The 18,634-nt window shown below is 46.4% G+C and overlaps 1 protein-coding gene across 5 annotated transcripts; it reads right to left on the reverse strand.

Moving 5' to 3' along the window:
- Positions 1-294: 294 nt before the first annotated feature.
- On the reverse strand, positions 295-15,452 carry LOC111162029 (threonyl-tRNA synthetase 2, mitochondrial (putative)). Of its 5 annotated transcripts, none has more exons than XM_022526194.1 (18): positions 15,322-15,452; positions 14,810-15,006; positions 14,363-14,486; positions 12,666-12,790; positions 11,373-11,490; positions 11,195-11,259; positions 10,850-10,928; positions 9,585-9,731; positions 9,350-9,448; positions 8,838-9,055; positions 8,195-8,357; positions 7,836-7,973; positions 7,587-7,664; positions 5,404-5,504; positions 5,092-5,193; positions 4,845-4,917; positions 4,124-4,238; positions 295-715 (listed from the first exon to the last, which is right to left on the reverse strand). In XM_022526194.1, exons 1-18 carry the CDS (start codon positions 15,385-15,387, stop codon positions 567-569), a joined length of 2,157 nt encoding a protein of 718 aa, XP_022381902.1. In that variant the 5' UTR covers positions 15,388-15,452; the 3' UTR covers positions 295-566. The 5 variants fall into 5 exon arrangements, 4 of the variants coding, with proteins under 4 accessions (XP_022381902.1, XP_022381901.1, XP_022381903.1 ...); XM_022526193.1 differs by having other exon boundaries at positions 15,313-15,397; XM_022526195.1 differs by lacking the exons at positions 9,350-9,448; positions 9,585-9,731 and having other exon boundaries at positions 15,322-15,423.
- Between the last annotated feature and the right edge of the window lie 3,182 nt (positions 15,453-18,634).

Here is an 18,634-nt window from a genome sequence, read left to right on the forward strand (position 1 = left end):
GTGGGGAGCCTGCTTCTCCCTCTGACCCTCCTGCCCACTTGTGCTCTCTCTCAAATAAATAGAATCTTAAAAAAAAGAGAGAGATGTTGAGACCTTATTTTATGCCTCGGTTCCCTGTCTTCATGCTGCCTACTGTGGAGCAGTACAGCCTGCTGAATTGGGGTTGGGAAAACAGGGAACTAAAGAGTCCAGGGTGGGGGACAGGACAGCTACCCCAGGAGCTCCCCTACCAGTGAGAGGCCAGGGCTGCCCCCTTTCTGTTTCCCCAGTGCCCTGGGACAAATGAGACGGAGACAGAGTCCAATTCCCTTTTATTCCCCGCTCAGGAGTCAGAGATGAAGATGAAGACACATACCCAAGAGCTTCAAGTTTATTCTTTATACTTTCATGCTCCTCACATCCAAACAGCTGCAGCTTCCCCCAGATCAAATATCTTTCCAGGAAAGCAAACTTGTGCCTCCACATGAATTCTGATTGGTCTGGGGGCCTCCAGACTCTGGCAGTTAGGTCAAGGTCTCCCACGTGAAGGGAAGCCAGCAGCTCCTGCCACATCTGTACACAAAAGCTCAGAACACTGCCTCAGCATCTGCGACCCTGGTGTTCTGGAGCTCCAGCAGCCGCTGCACAGCCTCAGTCAAGTCCCGCTCCCCGAGTCGGCGGTTATCTCGAGTCCGAATGTTCACTGCTCTCTCACTCTGCTCTTTCTGGCCAACCACTGCAGGAAGAGGGGAGGTTTGTGACTGTCAGGGCACATTTACCCACACGGGATAGGCAAAAATTCAAGACACCCCAATCTTTAGAAAGGGTGAGAGCACAGCCCAGATATAGTTCAGGAAAAGGGTATATTTAGCTGCCTCTTGCTCTCCAGTTCCCCTGATCATCCTGACGAGATAAGGAAATGTTCCAGACATGCCCTCCATGCCTTATCACTTCCAGTCAGGAGCCTAGGGGTTGGAGATAGTGGGGTCAGCCAGAGAGAGACAAATAGAGCAAGAAGCAGACCCAGAGAGAAACTGTGTGTGTGTGTGGGGGGGGGCATTAAAGACAGGGGAGGGTGACAGGAGTACAAGACTCATAGGCAAGCTCAGGGGGTCATGGGGCAACTTGCTCTAAGTGCCACTGGGCGAGTAGGTGTATAAAACAAGAAAACTGAATGATCTGATAAGAGGAGTTTCTGCTCCTTGTCTTCAAGACAGAGCTCCGACTGGAGAAATGAAAAAAGGAACAAGGTGGCCTGACTCTTCTTAAGTTCTTTCTCATCATCCCTTAGGGCTGACTTCATCTGGGTCTAGAATAAACAAAGCTAACTAATTAACACCTTATTAGTCCTTCCTGTCCCTTTCTCTCTAATGCTCCTTTGGTTGATTAGCCTAACAGACACCAACAGCTTGGAGGAGGGTCAGAAGAAAACTGTTTTCCTGAAACCATAAAATTCCTAGAAGAAAACATAGGTGATAATATCTTGGACAATGGCTTTAGCAACGTTATTCTGGATGTCTTCCCAGGCAGGGGAAACAAAAGCAAAAATAAATTATTGGGACCACATCAAACTAAAAAGCTCTTGCACAGCAAAGGAACTGTCAACACACTGAAAGGGCATCCTACTGAATGGAAGAAGATATTCACAAACACTGTATCTGGTAAGGAGTTAATATACAGAACATATAAAGAACTCATACAATTCAACACCAAAAAACAAAACAAAACAAAAAACCAAAAAACTGGGGCGCCTGGGTGGCTCAGTGGGTTAAGCCTCTGCCTTCGGCTCAGGTCATGATCTCGGGGTCCTGGGATCGAGCCCCGCATTGGGCTTTCCGCTCACTGGGGAGTCTGCTTCCTCCTCTCTCTCTCTGTGTGCTTCTCTGCCTACGTGTGATCTCTGTCAAATAAATAAAATCTTAAAAAAACAAAAAAACACCAAAAAACCACCAAACAGTCATACTTGAAACTAGGTAAAAGGCCTAAATAGACATTTCCCCAAAGATGACATAGAGATGGCCACCAGGCACATAAAAAGATGCTTAACAACACTAATCGTCAGGGAAATGCAAAACAAAACCACAATGAGATATCATCTCACACCAGTCAGAATGGCTAGTATCAAGGAGACAAGAAATAACAAGTTTTGGCAGGGACGGGGAGAAAAAGGGACCTTTGCTCACTGTTGGTGGGAAGGCAAGCTGGTGCAGCCACTGTAGAAAACAGTATGGAGGTTCCTCAAAAAATTAAAAAAAAGAAATACCGGGTGCCTGGGTGGCTCAGTGGGTTAGGCCTCTGCCTTTGGCTCGGGTCATGATCTCAGGATCCTGGGATCGAGTCCCGCATTGGGCTCTCTGGTCAGCAGGGAGCCTGCTTCCTTCTCTCTCTCTCTGCCTGCCTCTCTGCCTATTTGTGATCGATCTGTCAAATAAATAAAATCTTTAAAATAAATAAATAAATAAATAAAAATAGAAAAAGAAATACCATAAGATATTTAGTATTGGTACTAGGTCTTACTAGTACCAATACAGCATGGTATTTACCACCTCCCTGACTCCTGGCTAAAAGAAAACACTAATTCAAAAAAATGTATGTACCCCTACGTTTACTGTAGCATTATTAGCAATAGCCAATATATGGAAGCAACCAAAGTGTCCATTAACAGATACACAGATAAAGATGTGGGGGGGTAAACACACACATATACACAAAACAGAATATTATTCAGCCAAAAAAAAAAAAAAAAAAAAAAAAAAAAAAAAAGGAGGGGTGAGATTGTGGTGACAAAATAGATGGACCCAAAGGATACTATGCTAAGTGAAGTTAGAGAAAGACAAAAACCATATGATTTCACTTTTTTTTTTTTTTTAAAGATTTTATTTAGTTATTTGACAGACAGAGATCACAAGTAGGCAGAGAGGCAGGCAGAGAGAGAGAGGGGGAGAAGCAGGCTTCCTGCTGAGCAGAAAGCCCGATGCGGGGCTCGATCCCAGGACCCTGGGATCATGACCTGAGCCGAAGGCAGAGGCTTCAACCCACTGAGCCACCCAGGCACCCCTCACTTTTTTTTTTTTTTAAAGTAAGTTTTACACCCAACTTGGGGCTTGAACTCACAACCCTGAGATCAAGAGTCACATGTTCTACCAAATGAGCCAGCCAGGTGCCCCATATGTCATTATCACTATGTCATTATTGTAATAACATTGTATGGTGACAGATGGTAGCTACATTTATTGTGACAAGCACTGAGTAATGTACAGAAGTGTCCAATCACTATGCTGTACACCTGAAATTAATGTAACATTGTGTCTACTATTAATGTAATATTGTGTCAAATATACATCAATTAAAATTTTTTTCATTTAATTTAAAAAATAAAGAAATTAATGTTAGAGTTACTATGCATATAATTAGAAATAAATGGTAAAACATACAAAAATTATAAGGATAAAATTGAGTCCAAAAAGAAAGTGTATTTGCATCAAAATACAGTGAGCCTTGGGCAACATCCCCAGAGCCAATGTGGTTCAAACTGTCCCACTCAGTCTCAAGGAGAACTTTAGTGGAGATGTCTGAAAATATGGGCCCATCAGGTAAAATTCAAACACTGGCTGGCTACACACAAAACCAGCCCTAGTCTTGAAGGTACTCACTTTCCACTATACGTTGTAATAATCTAAATCTCACCAAATGTTTTCACAAATGTCTATGATTTTGTACTTTTTTTGTTCTGTTGAGAATATTATTTTGTAGTAGGTGTTGGTCTGCCTTCAGCTCAGGTCAGATTCCAGGGTCCTGGGATTGAGCCCTGCGGCAGGCTCCCTGCTCAGTGGAGAGCCTGTTTCTCCTCTCCCTCTGCCTGCTGCTCTACCCACTTGTGCTCTCTATCTCACTGTCAAATAAATAAATAAAATATTTTTAAAAAGAGAAAAAGAAGAAAAAGGAAATTATTCTGAGAGTGAGAACTGGTTGTCAGGGGGTGAAGGAACCCAGGGCCCAAATGGCTCAGGTGTCCTGAATCCAGCTCAGGTAATAAACCCCAATTAACCCAAATAAGCAGATAAGCAAATTTAATAGGAAAGAATAGCATGGGAGGCCAGCAGAGAGTGCAGGGCTCTGAGGGTCTGTGCTGCTGGTCACTCACCGAACTGAAAATTGTAGTGGGCGAGCTGAGCCCGGCGGACTCTCCGGCTGAGGGTCAGTCCTGAGTCAGCGTCCAGGTCACAGACCAGACCTGCAGCCTGCAGCCTCTGCTGTACCTGGGGCAGAGGGACAGAGGTTTGATGCCAGGGACTGAAGGCTAAGAAGCTAGAATAGTCTGATACCAATCTTCCCCATGCCCCAGATCTGTTCCTCCATCCTCTGCCCCAAAGGTCTCTGATTCTTGCGGACAACCCCTCTTTGTTCATCTTTGCACTGAGGCCGGTCCCCAGCTCCCCCGTAGTTTGTCTCCTTCCTACTGGAGCCAAGCCTGCCACCAATTCCCCAACTCTGCCTGCTCTAGCCACAGCACTACCCAACTAGCTACTTGACTTTGGTACTATCCACATCCTTACTTCTCTCTAGAAAGGAAATATGAAACCAACACTTCTCCAGGTCCCTTTTGTGCCAAGTGCTCTACTGTCAGCGTTTAACATTTGTTAATTTGTTAAATTTTCAGGCATCCCCAGAGGCAAGGAATTAAGTCTCATTTCTGATGTGGAATTTCCAGCATAAAGGCGGGCAGCCATTTGAGCCCAGTCTAGTGGCTCCAAACGCTATTTCCCTTCCACTCTGCTATGTGACACCTTCCTACCCACTGATCAGCTCTGGACTCCAGGTAGTCCTACGTCAGCCCCTGTGCACCCTGCCCAGCTTCTCCTCACCTCCCTGGCATATTCTTCTTGCTCGGTTCCCACAGGGATGACCAGCACCTGGAATGGGGACAGCCACAATGGCCTGGTGGAGAGAGGAGAGGAAGGCAAACTATTTACTCTGGCTCTGACTGCAACTGTAGCTGCAGAGAGTTGATCTGAGAGGAAAACAGAAGAGGCGATCTGAGGAGACCAGGACCTGGAGCATGCACCATCTGCTCTGAGGACCAGAACAGAAATCAGGGGCCAGAGGTCTCACCATTTTCCTCCACAGCTTTCCGCCAGCACTCCTAACATCCTTTCCACAGAACCTAGCACTGCTCGGTGAATGAGGACTGGACGCTCCAGGACTCCCGCCTGCCTTGGAGGGAAAGAGGAGGATAGATAGAACAGAGGAAGAGTCATAAGATGTGCACCCAAGAGCACCATCCAGTTTTCAAGAAATATTTAGCTCCAGCAAAGGTGTAGAGGATTTAGGTTTCATTTTTAGGGACAAAGATAGAAGGGGAAGTTGCTCTCCACCTCTTCTGCTGGTAGCCAAGGGAAAAGGGGACCGGGCAAGGCTCTGTACCCCTTGTACTGGAGGTCAAATCTCAGGGGCAGCTGGAAGTCAAGCTGGATTGTCCCGCACTGATGGAGCCGACCCAGGGCATCATGGAGGCGCACATCAATCTGGAGGAGACAGATGGGAGGATGTAAGGGCAACCAGAAGCAGGAGCCTCTACTGAATGTGCCCCCTACCTTCTACCGACCCACATAGCAGGCTGTTTTGAGATGTGTCATTGCTATAACATACTCTACTTCACTCACTAGGCACTCCAGCAGTGGCTCCTTCTACTCAGTAATGGTATGACTTTAAGGGACATCAACATTGACACAAATGACCCACCCACACCCTGGGCTCTGAATTCCCTGAGTTCATCATCTTCAAGATCTTTATGAGCACTCATGCATAGATACAGCCTTCATCCTGTCACTGCCCCGAATTGTGTGCCTCCAGAACACCACATCACACACCCCGCTCCTCTGATGACCGTCCTTGGTCTTCTGGCTCCGACAATTATTCCTACGAATTGCTTGTAAGTTCCTAGGTTCCTTCCCATTCACAGCCCCTACCCACATTTCCTTCTTTCCCCATGCAGCTGGAACCACTCTTCCTGGTTCCCTTCTACCACTGTTCTCCTGTCCCATGCCCACGGCAAACCCCAGCCTGGCGGCACTCTGGCCTCCCACCATCTTGGCCCTACAACAGAAACCCCCTGAGCTGCCTAGTATGCCCCATACCACACAGATGCATAAATAGGAACGGATGCCACCATGCTAGTCCCTGTTCTGAACTTTAATTGGGGCCTTGCTACTGTCAGCAATCCTTTGCTGCCCTAGTCAGTTTTGTGTCCTGTTCTCAAGGATTCTCTTTCTCCTCTTCCTATCTTCACTGCCCTCACTGAAAGCTCTCCTCTGCCCAACTCCCATCTCAGCAAATGATCCTGTCTCCTATCTCACGGGGAAATCAGATAATGATAACGTGAGATGGAAAAATGTCTCAACTTCCTGTCACCACATCTACAGACTCCCTTGGATGTACCCCCAACTTTTCTTCCTGCCTCCAAAATGATGCCAAAGGTGGTCTCTCAATCCTACCCCTTCAAACCTCCCCAAGAAATTCCCTCTACTGAAACCCTTCTACAACTTCAATTTCTCCCTGACCCTAACAGGCTCTCCTTCATCAGAGCATTTAAACATTCTCAAATTTCTCCTCTTATCAAAATCTCTTTTGATTACCCATGCCCCTTTGGCTACTCTCCTTTACTTTTTTTTTTTTTTTTTTTAATAGATTTTATTTATCCATTTGAGAGAAAGAGAGTGAGAGAGAGCATGAGGGGAGTAGGTCAGAGGGAGAAGCAGACTCCCCATGGAGCTGGGAGCCCGATGCAGGACTTGATCCCAGGACCCCGGATCATGACCTGAGCTGAAGGCAGTCGCTTAACCAACTGCCACCCAGGTGCCCTCTCCTTTTACTTTTTTAGGAGCCAAAATTCTCAAAAGAGTTATGTTCATTCATTCAGCTCAGACTCCTACTCCAGCCTCCACTTTACCAAAAATGGTCCTTCAGTATCTTTTTTCTTTTTTAAAGATTTTATTTATTTGACAGAGAGAGCAAGAGAGCACAAGCAGGGTGATGTGCAAAGGGAGAGGGAGAAGCAGGCTCCCTGCTCGGCAGGGAGCCCGAAGTGGGGCTCAATCCCAGGACTCTGAGATCATGACCTGAGCTGAGGGCAGACCCTTAACCGACTGAGCCACACAGGCACCCTGGTCCTTCAATATCTAACAGCCTTTTCACCAAATCCAGCAGACACTTTCCGGTCCTTTTTCCCCCCTAACTTCTACTTCATCCAACTTGGTCTTCAAGTTTGAACCCCGACCTCAGCCTCTGCCTGCACTGTTCTCGCCTAGAATTCCTCTGTACTTGGCGAACAGTGAACTTTCAGGTTAGAAAGAGAATCCTGCAGAGGCCCTTCCTGACCTTCCTGAGTGACCTGTTCCCTTGGTACCTACACAGGGCAGATTCAGCGGCCCCCAAATGCCTATTTACCTCCCATACCTTTCACAAGACCACAAGCTTCATGGGGGCAGGAGACGTACTGTTCCTCTTTACATCCTACACAAGTTTAAAAATATTCCTGTCTATTAAATACCTAATAAAGCAAAACAATAAACGAATGAATAAAACTCTTAGCAGGGTCCCCAACCTACCTTAGGCCCATAGAATGCCCCATCTCCAGGGTTGAGGTCCCAGGGTTCTCCAAATTCTTCCAAGGCCCTCTGAAGGACCTTTATGAGTGAATGAGACAAGAGAGGAATGTGTCATCTTAGACTTTATGAGCAAAGGATCTCTCCAGTCCCCAACAAATGACCCGTAAGCATATGCCTCTAAGGAGGACCCTGATTCCCACCTCCCCTCCCCCACCAGAGAGTGGTTTATCTGCCTCTTCACCTACTTACCTGCTCAGCCTGGTCCCAAAGGCAAGGCTCTCCCAGGAAGCCAGACGGCCGGGTGGATAGTGCCAGGCGGAAAGAGAAGCCAAGGACAGCATAGACAGAACGGAGGAAATCAAGACAGCCTCGGATCTCTGCTTCGAGCTGGGGGCAGAAAATCGAGTGGGTGAGCTATATGCTACCTAGAACTCTGGAGTGATGGGAGTTTGGGGGGAAACACAAGGCAAACATGTAGGACAGTTAAGGCTATCATGTAACTGAGTTGTAGCATATGAAGAGAGAGACTGGCAGTCGGGAGTGTTGGCAGTTCATGTGGAGAATGAAAAGTGGTTCAGAAATGCTCGGGCGAGTTAGGCAAGGGCCACCTGATCTGGTGCACAGAAGATGTGAGCATCGTCCTGCTGGAAGCACCGCAGCCGGGTCAGTCCCCCCAGACTGCCGGAGGCCTCGGCCCGGTGTAGGGCCCCGAAGTCGGCCAGTCGCAGGGGCAGCTCTCGCCAGGATCTGGGCCGATGAGCGAACATCAGGCTGAGGATGGGGTGTGGAAGGGTCAGGGCCATAGGGAAAAGGACCCCCTGCAGACTGCTCCTCTACCCAATATGCTTATTTTCTCTGTGCCATCAGCTAGCACCCTCTCCAGCCTTAGCATGCCCTCCTGCTGAGCCCTGTTCATCCCACTCAGCACAATTTGAGCCCTGCGTGGCTGAAAGTACATTCCTTAGGAATAGCAGCAGTGGACTCATTTACTACACCCCTACTCTGTGACAGGGACTGAGGCGAACAGGAACTCTGGACAGCAACCCCAAACCCTTGATGTTACACAAGGAGAGTAAGGCTTAGAGAGGTATGGTTTCCCCAAATCTACCTCCTGTTAGCCGGAAGGCAGATTCAAGACTCAAATCAGGTGTCCCAGGGCTCTGCAAAGGCGCTTTCTGTTACTTCATATTGGGCAACCTGGCTGCCACCCCCAGCCCTGGGAGGACCCAGGCCTCCTGGCTCCTCGCTCACCAGTGTGCAGGGCAGTTCATGGGCTTGAGGGCAAGTGTGTCTGTGGGACGGCTGGCAGAGTGGTCACTCAGGGAGCTTGAGAGCCTGTCAGAGCCTGGGGGCTGCAGGGCAAACATGTCTTCCTGGTAATGTTCCCAGTGTCCTGAAAGCTCCCAGAGTTTTGTAGAGAACAGCATGGGAGTTTTCACTTCTGAGAAGCCACGGCGGGTGTACTCGGCCTGGAGAGGAGGGTATAGACGTGGAAGGTCAGAGTGACTGGGGGAGAGGTGGCAAGCTGGCAGGTATGTGAGTGTCCTGAGATCTCAAGGCATGCTGATCTCAGCCACAATCTGTTAAGTACCATGTTCTCTCTCTATACTCCCACCCTGTGGACCACACAGTCCTAGGACCTTGTTAAAGGACACCAGCACTTTACAATGTTTACGTTTAATCCTCCTCTTTTAACACTTGGCATCTTCTGGGCCTTGATTTCCTCCCTGGTCTTCCTTCCTCTCAATTTGGGTCCCCCTTACCTTGATAAAAGCCACCAGTGCGTTATACACCCTTGTCCCTCGAGGCAGGAAGAAGCAGCTCCCAGGGCTCAGTTCATGGAAGAAGAAGAGCTCCTGTGCCTGTGCAGGAATGGCAGTGTCACTCACGGGACAAAGTGGGGACAAGGGAGCTGCTCAATCTCTTGGATTCGTAATCTGCTCCCAACTTCACCATCAGGTTCCTTCACACCCACTCCTCTCCTCCCAATCTCTGTACCTTCCCAATGCGCCGGTGGTCCCGTAACTCTGCTTCTTCCTTCCATTCTTCCCAGGCCCTCAGCTCCTTTGCTGTGGGGAAGGAGATCCCTGACACCCGCTGCAGTGTCTCTGGGGCACCCGAAGACCTCCACAGGGATGAGGAGTTCTATGGGAGGACAAGGGAGTCAGAGAGAAGATGGTTTGACTGCAGGTACCTAAGCTCTCCTTGGATGATGCCTATCTGATACTGAGCTTAAGCACCACAAGTGTCCCGTCTCAGTGTTCATTGTTCCCCCTGCCCTCACCAGCATACCACTATCCTCCCAGACCTCCTGTCATGTTTATACCCTCAGAGACACCCAGACTCCAAATCCCTACTTGTGTCCTGCTCAGGCCTAACTTTAACCTGCCACTTTTTTCTTCCCATTCTCCCACAGGCACCCTTGTACTTAGGACCCCCACTCCTCCCCCAGTGACTGCTCACCAGAGTAACCTTAAGCTCTGGTCAGATGTCAGTCTATCCGTCCACTTATCAGCCTCCCACACTATGTTCTACTCCTGGCCACATGAAATTCAAATGCCTCTGCTTGCTCTTTTCTTGAGCCATTTAACAAGAAACAGCCTATGTTTTATAAGCACTTTTAGCTTTTCTTCAAATACTTTCTCCCATGTTAGCTGACTTTGTTTCTGTGATGTGGATTTACTGACAGGATAGAAATTTACAACAACCTTATTTTATAGGTGGGGAAGACGGGTAAGGAGAGTTACCCAAGGCCACATACTTCACTGGTGGCAGAGCTAGGACTAAGCACAAATGGCTAGGTTTTCAGTCCAGCGCTTTTGACTCTATATACCTGCCTCTCCCCTTGCTTCCTGCTCCTGATTCCAACTAATAAATAAAGCACCTGGCCCAGGAACAGTATTGTCATAAAAGGCATGGATTTCACTGATGGTATTCTACCTGTACCCGTCATATGATGTTCTATACACCCTCTCTCCACAGAAGCCTCCCTCATGTGACCCTGTCCAACCTGTTCACACACTCCCTCCCCATCTCCCTACCACTGAAGTCCAACTACAGAATGTGAATTGGCTTCGGGACCCGGGCAGGGTGTTTGCAACAGGTAAGGGGTTTGGAGAAGTAGGAACTAAAAATCTTTCTCCTTCTGGATTCTCCGCTCAGCTATTAGAGGAGAGAAGGGGCTGGGAGAGATCATCTTCCCATTCCCCTGCTCATCCCAGTGAACACAGGGGTCTCAACCTAACCTTGCCCTCAAAACTGACCGTTAGCAGCTTCAGTCCTCCAATCTGTCCAGTATGCCGAAGGTGGGGGCCCCGGCAAAGATCAACCAGCATGCCACACCTGGGAGAAAGAAAAGGCCACTTAGTGGTTTCCAAATTCTTGAGCTTCTAGTGTTTTCCCTCTCATGGACTTCAGCAGACAGATAAAAAAAAAAAAGCGAAGAACTGTACTACAAAGAGCAAGAGCAATGGGAGATAAAATTATTTTCTGTTCCTATTCCTTTTCTAGAGCAACAGATTACCTTCTACCTTCTTTCCCTCATCCCAATTCTGGCCTTCTTTGATGCATTCCACCTCTCCCTTTCCGTCCATTTTGACAACTCTCACCCGTATACTGTTGCCATTGGACCTGTCACTTTCTCCTCAATCAGGCGAAGCTTAAAGGGGTTATCCTGGAAGGAGAATGAGGGTAAGTCTTTATTCCTACACAGATGTCCTGGGAGAGAGCTACCCTTTCCCTCATGTTTCTGGGTCTTTCTCCTAAATGTGTGCACCTCCACCCCACCTTGAACAGCTGGCGAAGCTGATCCTGAGACACCTCTAGCCTCCGGAAAGGTTGAGCAGCAGCTGTGAGTTCCTGGCAAATCCGCTCCAAAGCAGGCAGCTCTGAGCCCCGGACTGTCCTGGAAAGATGAGAATTGGGTGGTTTGCATCTGCTGAGAAGCATCACCTGGGTGCCAGAGCTGTTGGCTAGGGGGTGAAATCCTGCTCTCCAGAGAATCTAGAATTATTGGCAAAGGCAAACAGGTATAAATTTTCCTGCAGGAGGAAAAGCTCTATGTATGAAATTAAAAGCTGGATGCAGGCAACATGGATGGACAAAATTAGAGCAACAGTAATAAAGGAGGAAGTAAAAGTTAATTCATAAAGACTAGAGAAGTTTTAAGCAGAATTAGACAGAAAAGGAAAGGCACGGACTAGTGGAGAAAATGGCACCAATGTCACAGTTGAGGCCTGGAGAGGCTCCTCCCTAAACTTTCTCCTCCAAACTGAACATGCCTGATACCCCAGAAAAGGGACAGAAACCACCTCAGTAAAAGGGTACACACTCAGTTATAAAATGAATTACATTTGAAGAGCTAACGTATACCATGGTGAATATAGTTGATAATTCGGTAATTCCACATTGTATATATATTGAAATTTGTAAGAGCACATCTTAAGCATTCACACACACACACACACACACACACACACACACACACACACACAAAGTGAGGAACTGAGGTAATGAATATGTTAATGAACTCAATTGCGGGAATCCTTTCACAATGTATATAAACATCAAATTACCAGGTTGTACACTTTTTTATTTTTAAAAGTTTATTTATTATGTCATTTTTACACCCAACATGGGGCTCGAACTCACAACCCTGAGATGAAGAGTAGCATACTCTTCTGACTGAGCCAGCCAGGACCCCTTACACTGTACACTTTAGTGTGTTTGCTGCCGAAGCAAGCACTATACACTTTAAATACGTTTCTTTGGGGGCACCTGGGTAGCTCAGTGGGTTAAAGCCTCTGCTTTTGGCTCAGGTCATGATCTCAGGGTCCTGGGATCGAGCCCCACGTCGGGCTCTCTGCTTGGCAGGGAGCCTGCTTCCTTCTCTCTCTCTCTCTCTGCCTGCCTCTCTGACTACTTGTGATCTATCTGTCAAATAAATAAAAATATCTTTAAAAAAAAAAAAAAGTTACTTTGTCAATTACACTCCAAAAAGTCAAAAAATGAAATAAAATACGGTAAAATATCTAAAAAAGAAACCACCCGAGAATCGTTCTCTTTCCTTGCACTACTCACCGCTCCTTTCCCAGGAAGAAATCATGGTAGAAGCCATATTCTGTACTTGGACCTCGGCAGAGGACAGCACCAAGGAGTTGTTCAGCTGCTGCCCCCAGGACATGGGTGCTGGAGTGCCAGAACACCTGGGTTCACAAGAAAGGAGTTCATAATCATCTCCTTTAACCCCTCACTCTCTGATCCTCTCCTCAGAGAAGCTGGTGTGAAACCAGTAAGGCTCTTCCAGAAAAAACTACCACAAAATGGGGAACCCGACCTTGGAGGTGAACACTAAATAGTAAAAGAAAAAAAAAAACTGAATAGAAAACAAAAGGCTAGTATAAGTAATGCACGGATGAAAGTAGCCCCCAGCCCCACTCTTCGGTGCTTCCCAGTCCTAGAGCATAGAAGCAGGAGCCCAGGCTTCTTTTGTTGCTCTTACAACATCCCCTTTTAGGGCTTCAGATTAAGATGGTAGTTCCTAAGGGCTCTGTTTGGTCTTTTAGTTCTATTTTTTACCATTCCAGGAATCTAATGTGATGCAACCCCTCCTCTAGGATTTGGTCACCTTTTATACATAGGTGACAAAATTCCATTTTTCTGAATCCTAACAGATGAGCTCCATTTTACCTAAGCTGACATGAAGTCGACAAAGTGGGAAGGAGGCCAATTGTGTGCTCAGTTGTGCAAGTCAAGTTAGAATTAAAAACTGTAGGGGCACCTGGGTGGCTCAGCAGGTTAAGCACCTGCCTTCGGCTCAGGTCATAATCCCGGGATCTTGGGACTGAGCCCCAGCTCCAGTTCCTGGCTTGGCGGGGAGCGTGCTTCTCCCTCTCTCCCCGGCTGATGCTCTCTCCCCGGCTGATGCTCTCTCTCAATCTCTCTCTCTCTCTCAAATAAGTAAATAAATAAATCATCTTAAAAAAAAAAAAAGAATTAAAAAATACATGCTACAGATGACTTGTAATGTATGTCTGTAGAGTTGAAAGGACTAAACTGGCATATTACCTTTCTATTTTCAGCTTATGATCTCTCCTTTTTACTAGTACAAATGATGTCTACTTAATAGACTTGGTTTCCTAAGTTTCTAGCTTAGCCAGGTCCAGTCAAGACAAGCAGTGTGTGTTATGTCTCCGTCCCAACTGCAAATGGAGAAACCGAAGCAAAATACTAGAAATATGCCCACTTAAATATCCCTTAGTTTAGGGACACCTGGGTGTTACAGTTGGTTAAGCATCTGATTCTTGGTTCAGGTTGTAATCTCAGGGTCCTGAGATGGAGCCCTGTGTTGGGCTCTGTGCTCTGCACAGAAAATGCTGGGTTTCTCTCCCTCTCCCCATCTCTTCCCCCCCCCCCCACTTTCCCCCTATCTAAAATAAATAAATCTTTAAAAAAAAATACACAAACACATAGAGTGGTGCCTGGGTGCCTCAGTTGGTTGACCTTTGGCTCAGGTCATGATCCTGGGGCCCTGGGATCGAGCCCCACGTCTAGCTCCCTGGGAGCTCAGCAGGGAGTCTGCTTCTCCCTCTGCCCCTCCCCTTGCTCCTTCTCTATCTTTCATTCATTCTGTCCCTCAAATAAACAAAAATTTTAAATTAAGAAAAAAAAGTATATAAAGATACATATATAGACAGAGACAAATATATATCTGTCTATTATATATGTATATCCCTTAGCTGAATTGCCACGGTGTTCCCAAAAAGGAAGAGACTTACTGCCTTGCCCTCTGCAGAACTGAATGTTAGAAACCTGAGGTCAGAATCTGTCTCCAAGGGCCGCTCCAGGTCATAAAGTTCTCCATTCACTTGAGCAGCAACTGCAGCATCTGCCAGTGTTGAACTTGGCCAGGGGAGGGATGATGATAAAGAAAAAGACATGGTTACAATCCACAGGGGAAGAGAGGGACTTATCTCTCAACAACTCCAAACATGAAAATGGGGAAAGGTGTCACCAGAGCAATAAAACCTATCATTTCTTTTCCCGATGGATAATAAACGAAGGGTAGATACTATGAAACTAATGCAGATAAAAAGGAATCCTCAGGAAAAGGCAATCTTGATAGGGATGGAATAGAAGCAGGCAGAATTTTCATTTCCTGCTCAAGTCCTTCGAAGTACAGAGGAAGAAGGATAATCCTGGCAGGTATAAAATGAGTCTGGTACCTGATCTGCTGGGCTAGTTGGTAAGGCGTTGTGTTCCATGCCACAGCATCCACTTTTTGGCCTCCAGGGAGTGATATCTTAATAGTCCGGTGCTCCTTCTGTGCCATGCTTGCTAACCTCTTTACCTGAGCAGTCCATAGCTCCTCAAAAAGGCCAAGCCGCTCTGCCAACCAGTGTGGAGGGGTCGGCACAGCTGCCTGGAAGGAAAGAGGTTAGGAGATAACATGGGTCCCATCATTCCTTTCTGGGACTGGGGCTGGTGGGAGATGAGAATACTGAAGTGATCTTGGTTCCTAATCCCTAGTCTGTAAAAGGACTATGACATACAGGGGTGGGAGTCCTATGATCGCCAGTCTGTCGACCCTAGGAAAAAGATGGCTCCAACTAAGAGCTTAGGGTAGCCGGATCCAGCGACTCAAGGCAGAAGTACGGGTGTCAGGCTGGGTTCAGAGTCTACACCTACAGCGGGGCTGGATGCGACGCGGTTCATAACTTTTAGGTACCTCACGCACCGTGTGCAGCACGCATGTTTGCAAGCCTGGGAGCTGGAGCCGCCGCCACCTCTGAAAAAACTCCATGTTCCTTCAGACCCGTGCCTACATCCTTAAACAAATTGCCGTCGTTTCTCCGTCACCGGATTCCTCATTGGCTTCCGGCCCGACAATACACATGGCCTATTGGTTCCTATAGCTGCCACTCTAGTCTGGGACCACCTCCAGGATCTCCGAAGAGGTACGCCCCACCCAGCACAAGCAGCGGTGTGGGTGGTTCCGGGCGAGCGGAAGACCTAAACTGTTACACACACCAGCAATTCCGAAACCTGAAGTTTTAGCCCAAAGTAGCAGTTACCTATCCTGCAGCTTTGAGAACTGCGGCAGGAAAACTCTTGAGAAATGAGAGTGGGAGAAAAACAGATGGGAAAGACTAGCTAGTCATTTCCTTTTAACCACAGGTTTTCTTTTACAATAGTCTTTACTGGCAGGTAAGAACACAGGTAGGGCAGTCTTTGGAACCAGACAGTATAAATCCTGGATCTATCTCCCATTCACTGTGTAATTTTAGGTAGATTGCTTAATTTCTTCTAAACATCAATTTCCTCATCTATAAAATGGGAATAATACTAGTAACACTTCCAACTGTTGAAGTTAAGTTCATGTAAATCGTGCATGGTACACGGTAATGGCTACAATAGCGACAAGCTGTTAGAATAAATGAATTTAACAGCGTTGGGACTGGAGCAACGAATCTGCAGAGGGCACTTCACTGAATCTCCTCATAGTCATAGTGCGTATGAGGGACCTTAGAGATCTCTTAATCTTACACGTGGAAGAATTTAAGGTCAGAGAAGTTAAGTGACATAGGTCAAACAGTAAGTGCTGATGCTAGATTTTGAGTCCATGTCTTACACTCTCCTATCACATCATGCTTTCAATAGAGTTTACTTCAAATATACTTCCGCATCACTTCAGAAAGAGGTGCCTGACTCTAGAATCTTAGCTGCTTCCTACACAAGACCTTGCCTCCCATTCCCATCCTAGCTCTCCAATTCCTTTATCTCTTCTCTTCCCACTCCCTGCATTATCTAGGACAGAGGACCAGGTACACCTGATTTATTTTGCACAGTAAAAATTGAAACATGGTCACATTTGTAGTGAAGTATGAGGTGAAATGGACTTGGGGGCAGCTGTAAGGTTCTCAATAACTCTCCTTTGTCCCCTCACCTGGGGGTGGGGATGGTTAGAGATGGTTCTCAAGTTTCCAATGGTAGTGGAATCAGGGATTGTGGAGGAAGAGCTGTCAGAGAAAGCTGTTTAATCTAGGCTTCCAGAGGTCAGAGGTTCTTTCTGGGGTAGGCGGTAGTTGACTTGAGTCACAGGCACCACTTGCATCTTGGTTCCATCTCCTGACATCCTGAAATACAAAAAGATATAGACAAAACTGTGGAAGAAGAAAATCACTTGTATGTGGGAGGGGCAGTCTGGAGGGTTGGAAAAAGGTAGACAAGATTTAAAAATGACATTCAGAAAGTGGAACAACAGGTAGAACTTTCCCCATGGCTTTGCACCAAAAGGGATGGGAATATTATATTGCAGGTGACAAAATGATAGGTTCTCAATAATCATTGCATTAAGAATGTATCAATCACTGTATTGACTTCAAACTCCAAAGGATACATTTACTGACACATACATTCTTTAATCATTCCACCTCATCCTCCTTTGGGATACTAGAGGGATGGTAGAATAAACAGGCTACACTGTTATGGCAGCTCCCTGCTCTCATCCTTCAAACATGTACTGATTTACTGTGTGCAATGCACTGAACTGAGGGCTCATGGGATGCCCATCAATCAACAACTACATCATCACCTGTGTAACTTGTGTTGCAGTGGAGGAAGGAAGGAATGTCAGGAGTTACTGCATTCTTCTTGTAGGAAACAAGCCAGGCAGCCAGCAAGGAATAGCAAGCCAGCCAGGGCCAATTCATTTATCAGTGATTCTTTTACAATTTCTGATTTGTGACTGCCATATCTCAGCCTCAGGGAATTTTAACCCATTTGTCTGGGAAACATTTATCCCTAAAACTGCTCTTACCTTCCACCCAGAATATCACCAAACACCTACTATGTGCCAAGTGCTACGTCTTCACTATCCTATTTAATTCCAAGAACAATCCTGACAGGTAATAGCTATTTTTATGCTCCCTTTAAAACATGGAAGACAATCCTCAGAGAAGTCAAGCCCTAGCCCATCTGAATCCAAAGCCTGTGTTATACCATGCCATGCTGCCTTCCAGCAACCAGAATAGTCCTAATGCATCAGGTTTGGTAGCAAATCTCCCTTTTTCTCTGCCCAGTACATCACTTGTAGGGCCAAAGAGGTCTTTAATATAGAGTGAAAAGAGGAGTCCAATAAAGGCCAAGGAAAGAAGTGTATTACCAGATTTTCTCTAACCAAAGTTAAAGAAAAATAGTGTTTAGGAAATCATGCCAGCAGATTTCAGAGAAGTTCAGAGAAAAGGCAATCCTCAGTTAAGCATAGCCTAGACCGTTGGTCATATTTTGGGAAGTCCTCAGCTTTACTCTACTTTTAGGATAAACATCACAAGTTAGCTAAAGCTTTGGATGAACAGGTATTATTTTTATATTCCTAAACTACATGTAAGAATGCTCTCCATTGATGGTAAAGTACATTTCCACTTGTCATCGGGATCAACATACACCTCAAATTCTATCTCAGCTCTTCACAAAATTTCCTGGCACCCAAGAAGTAGAAAAGATGCTAGAGGTAAAAAAGAAATTTAAGAGGGTAAAATATATAAAGAAAGGTTTATGTCATGGTTACCAAATGATTTTGAAGCCCAGAGAACTAGCCAAGTGGCTAAAAGTGCAGTGGGTTTGGGAGGTTAGATTTAAAAATAAACCCAAATCCCCCACAATACCTTAATGATGAAGATGTAGGATGGGGCCAAGCTTTTAACTTTGCTTTAAGATGCCAAGAAAATCTTTAAGTCTAGCCACATTTGCTGATTTAAAAAAAGGGGGGGGGACTTCCTACCAGGCGATGGGGAGGAGTTGAACTGTTTTGAAAACAATGCCTTCAGCTTACCTAGAATCTCTACTATGACTTCCCTTCTCCAAGACAACTCTTAAGTCTGTAGAAGAGAAACAAAGGCAGCCATCTCCATCCTCCCCCCACCCCCCTTAAATGACCCTGATTTGTCAGGTGAGGCCAAACACATGACCCATGCAGGATGTGTCAGCTTAGGTTGATGTTGAAGTAAAAAACAAAGGCAAGAGCAAAGTACTGTGAAATAAAGCCCCAG

The sequence above is a fragment of the Enhydra lutris genome, unplaced genomic scaffold, assembly GCF_002288905.1.
Source record: "Enhydra lutris kenyoni isolate GAN:26980312 unplaced genomic scaffold, ASM228890v2 scaffoldscaffold88, whole genome shotgun sequence".
Classification (NCBI taxonomy): Eukaryota; Metazoa; Chordata; class Mammalia; order Carnivora; family Mustelidae; genus Enhydra; species Enhydra lutris.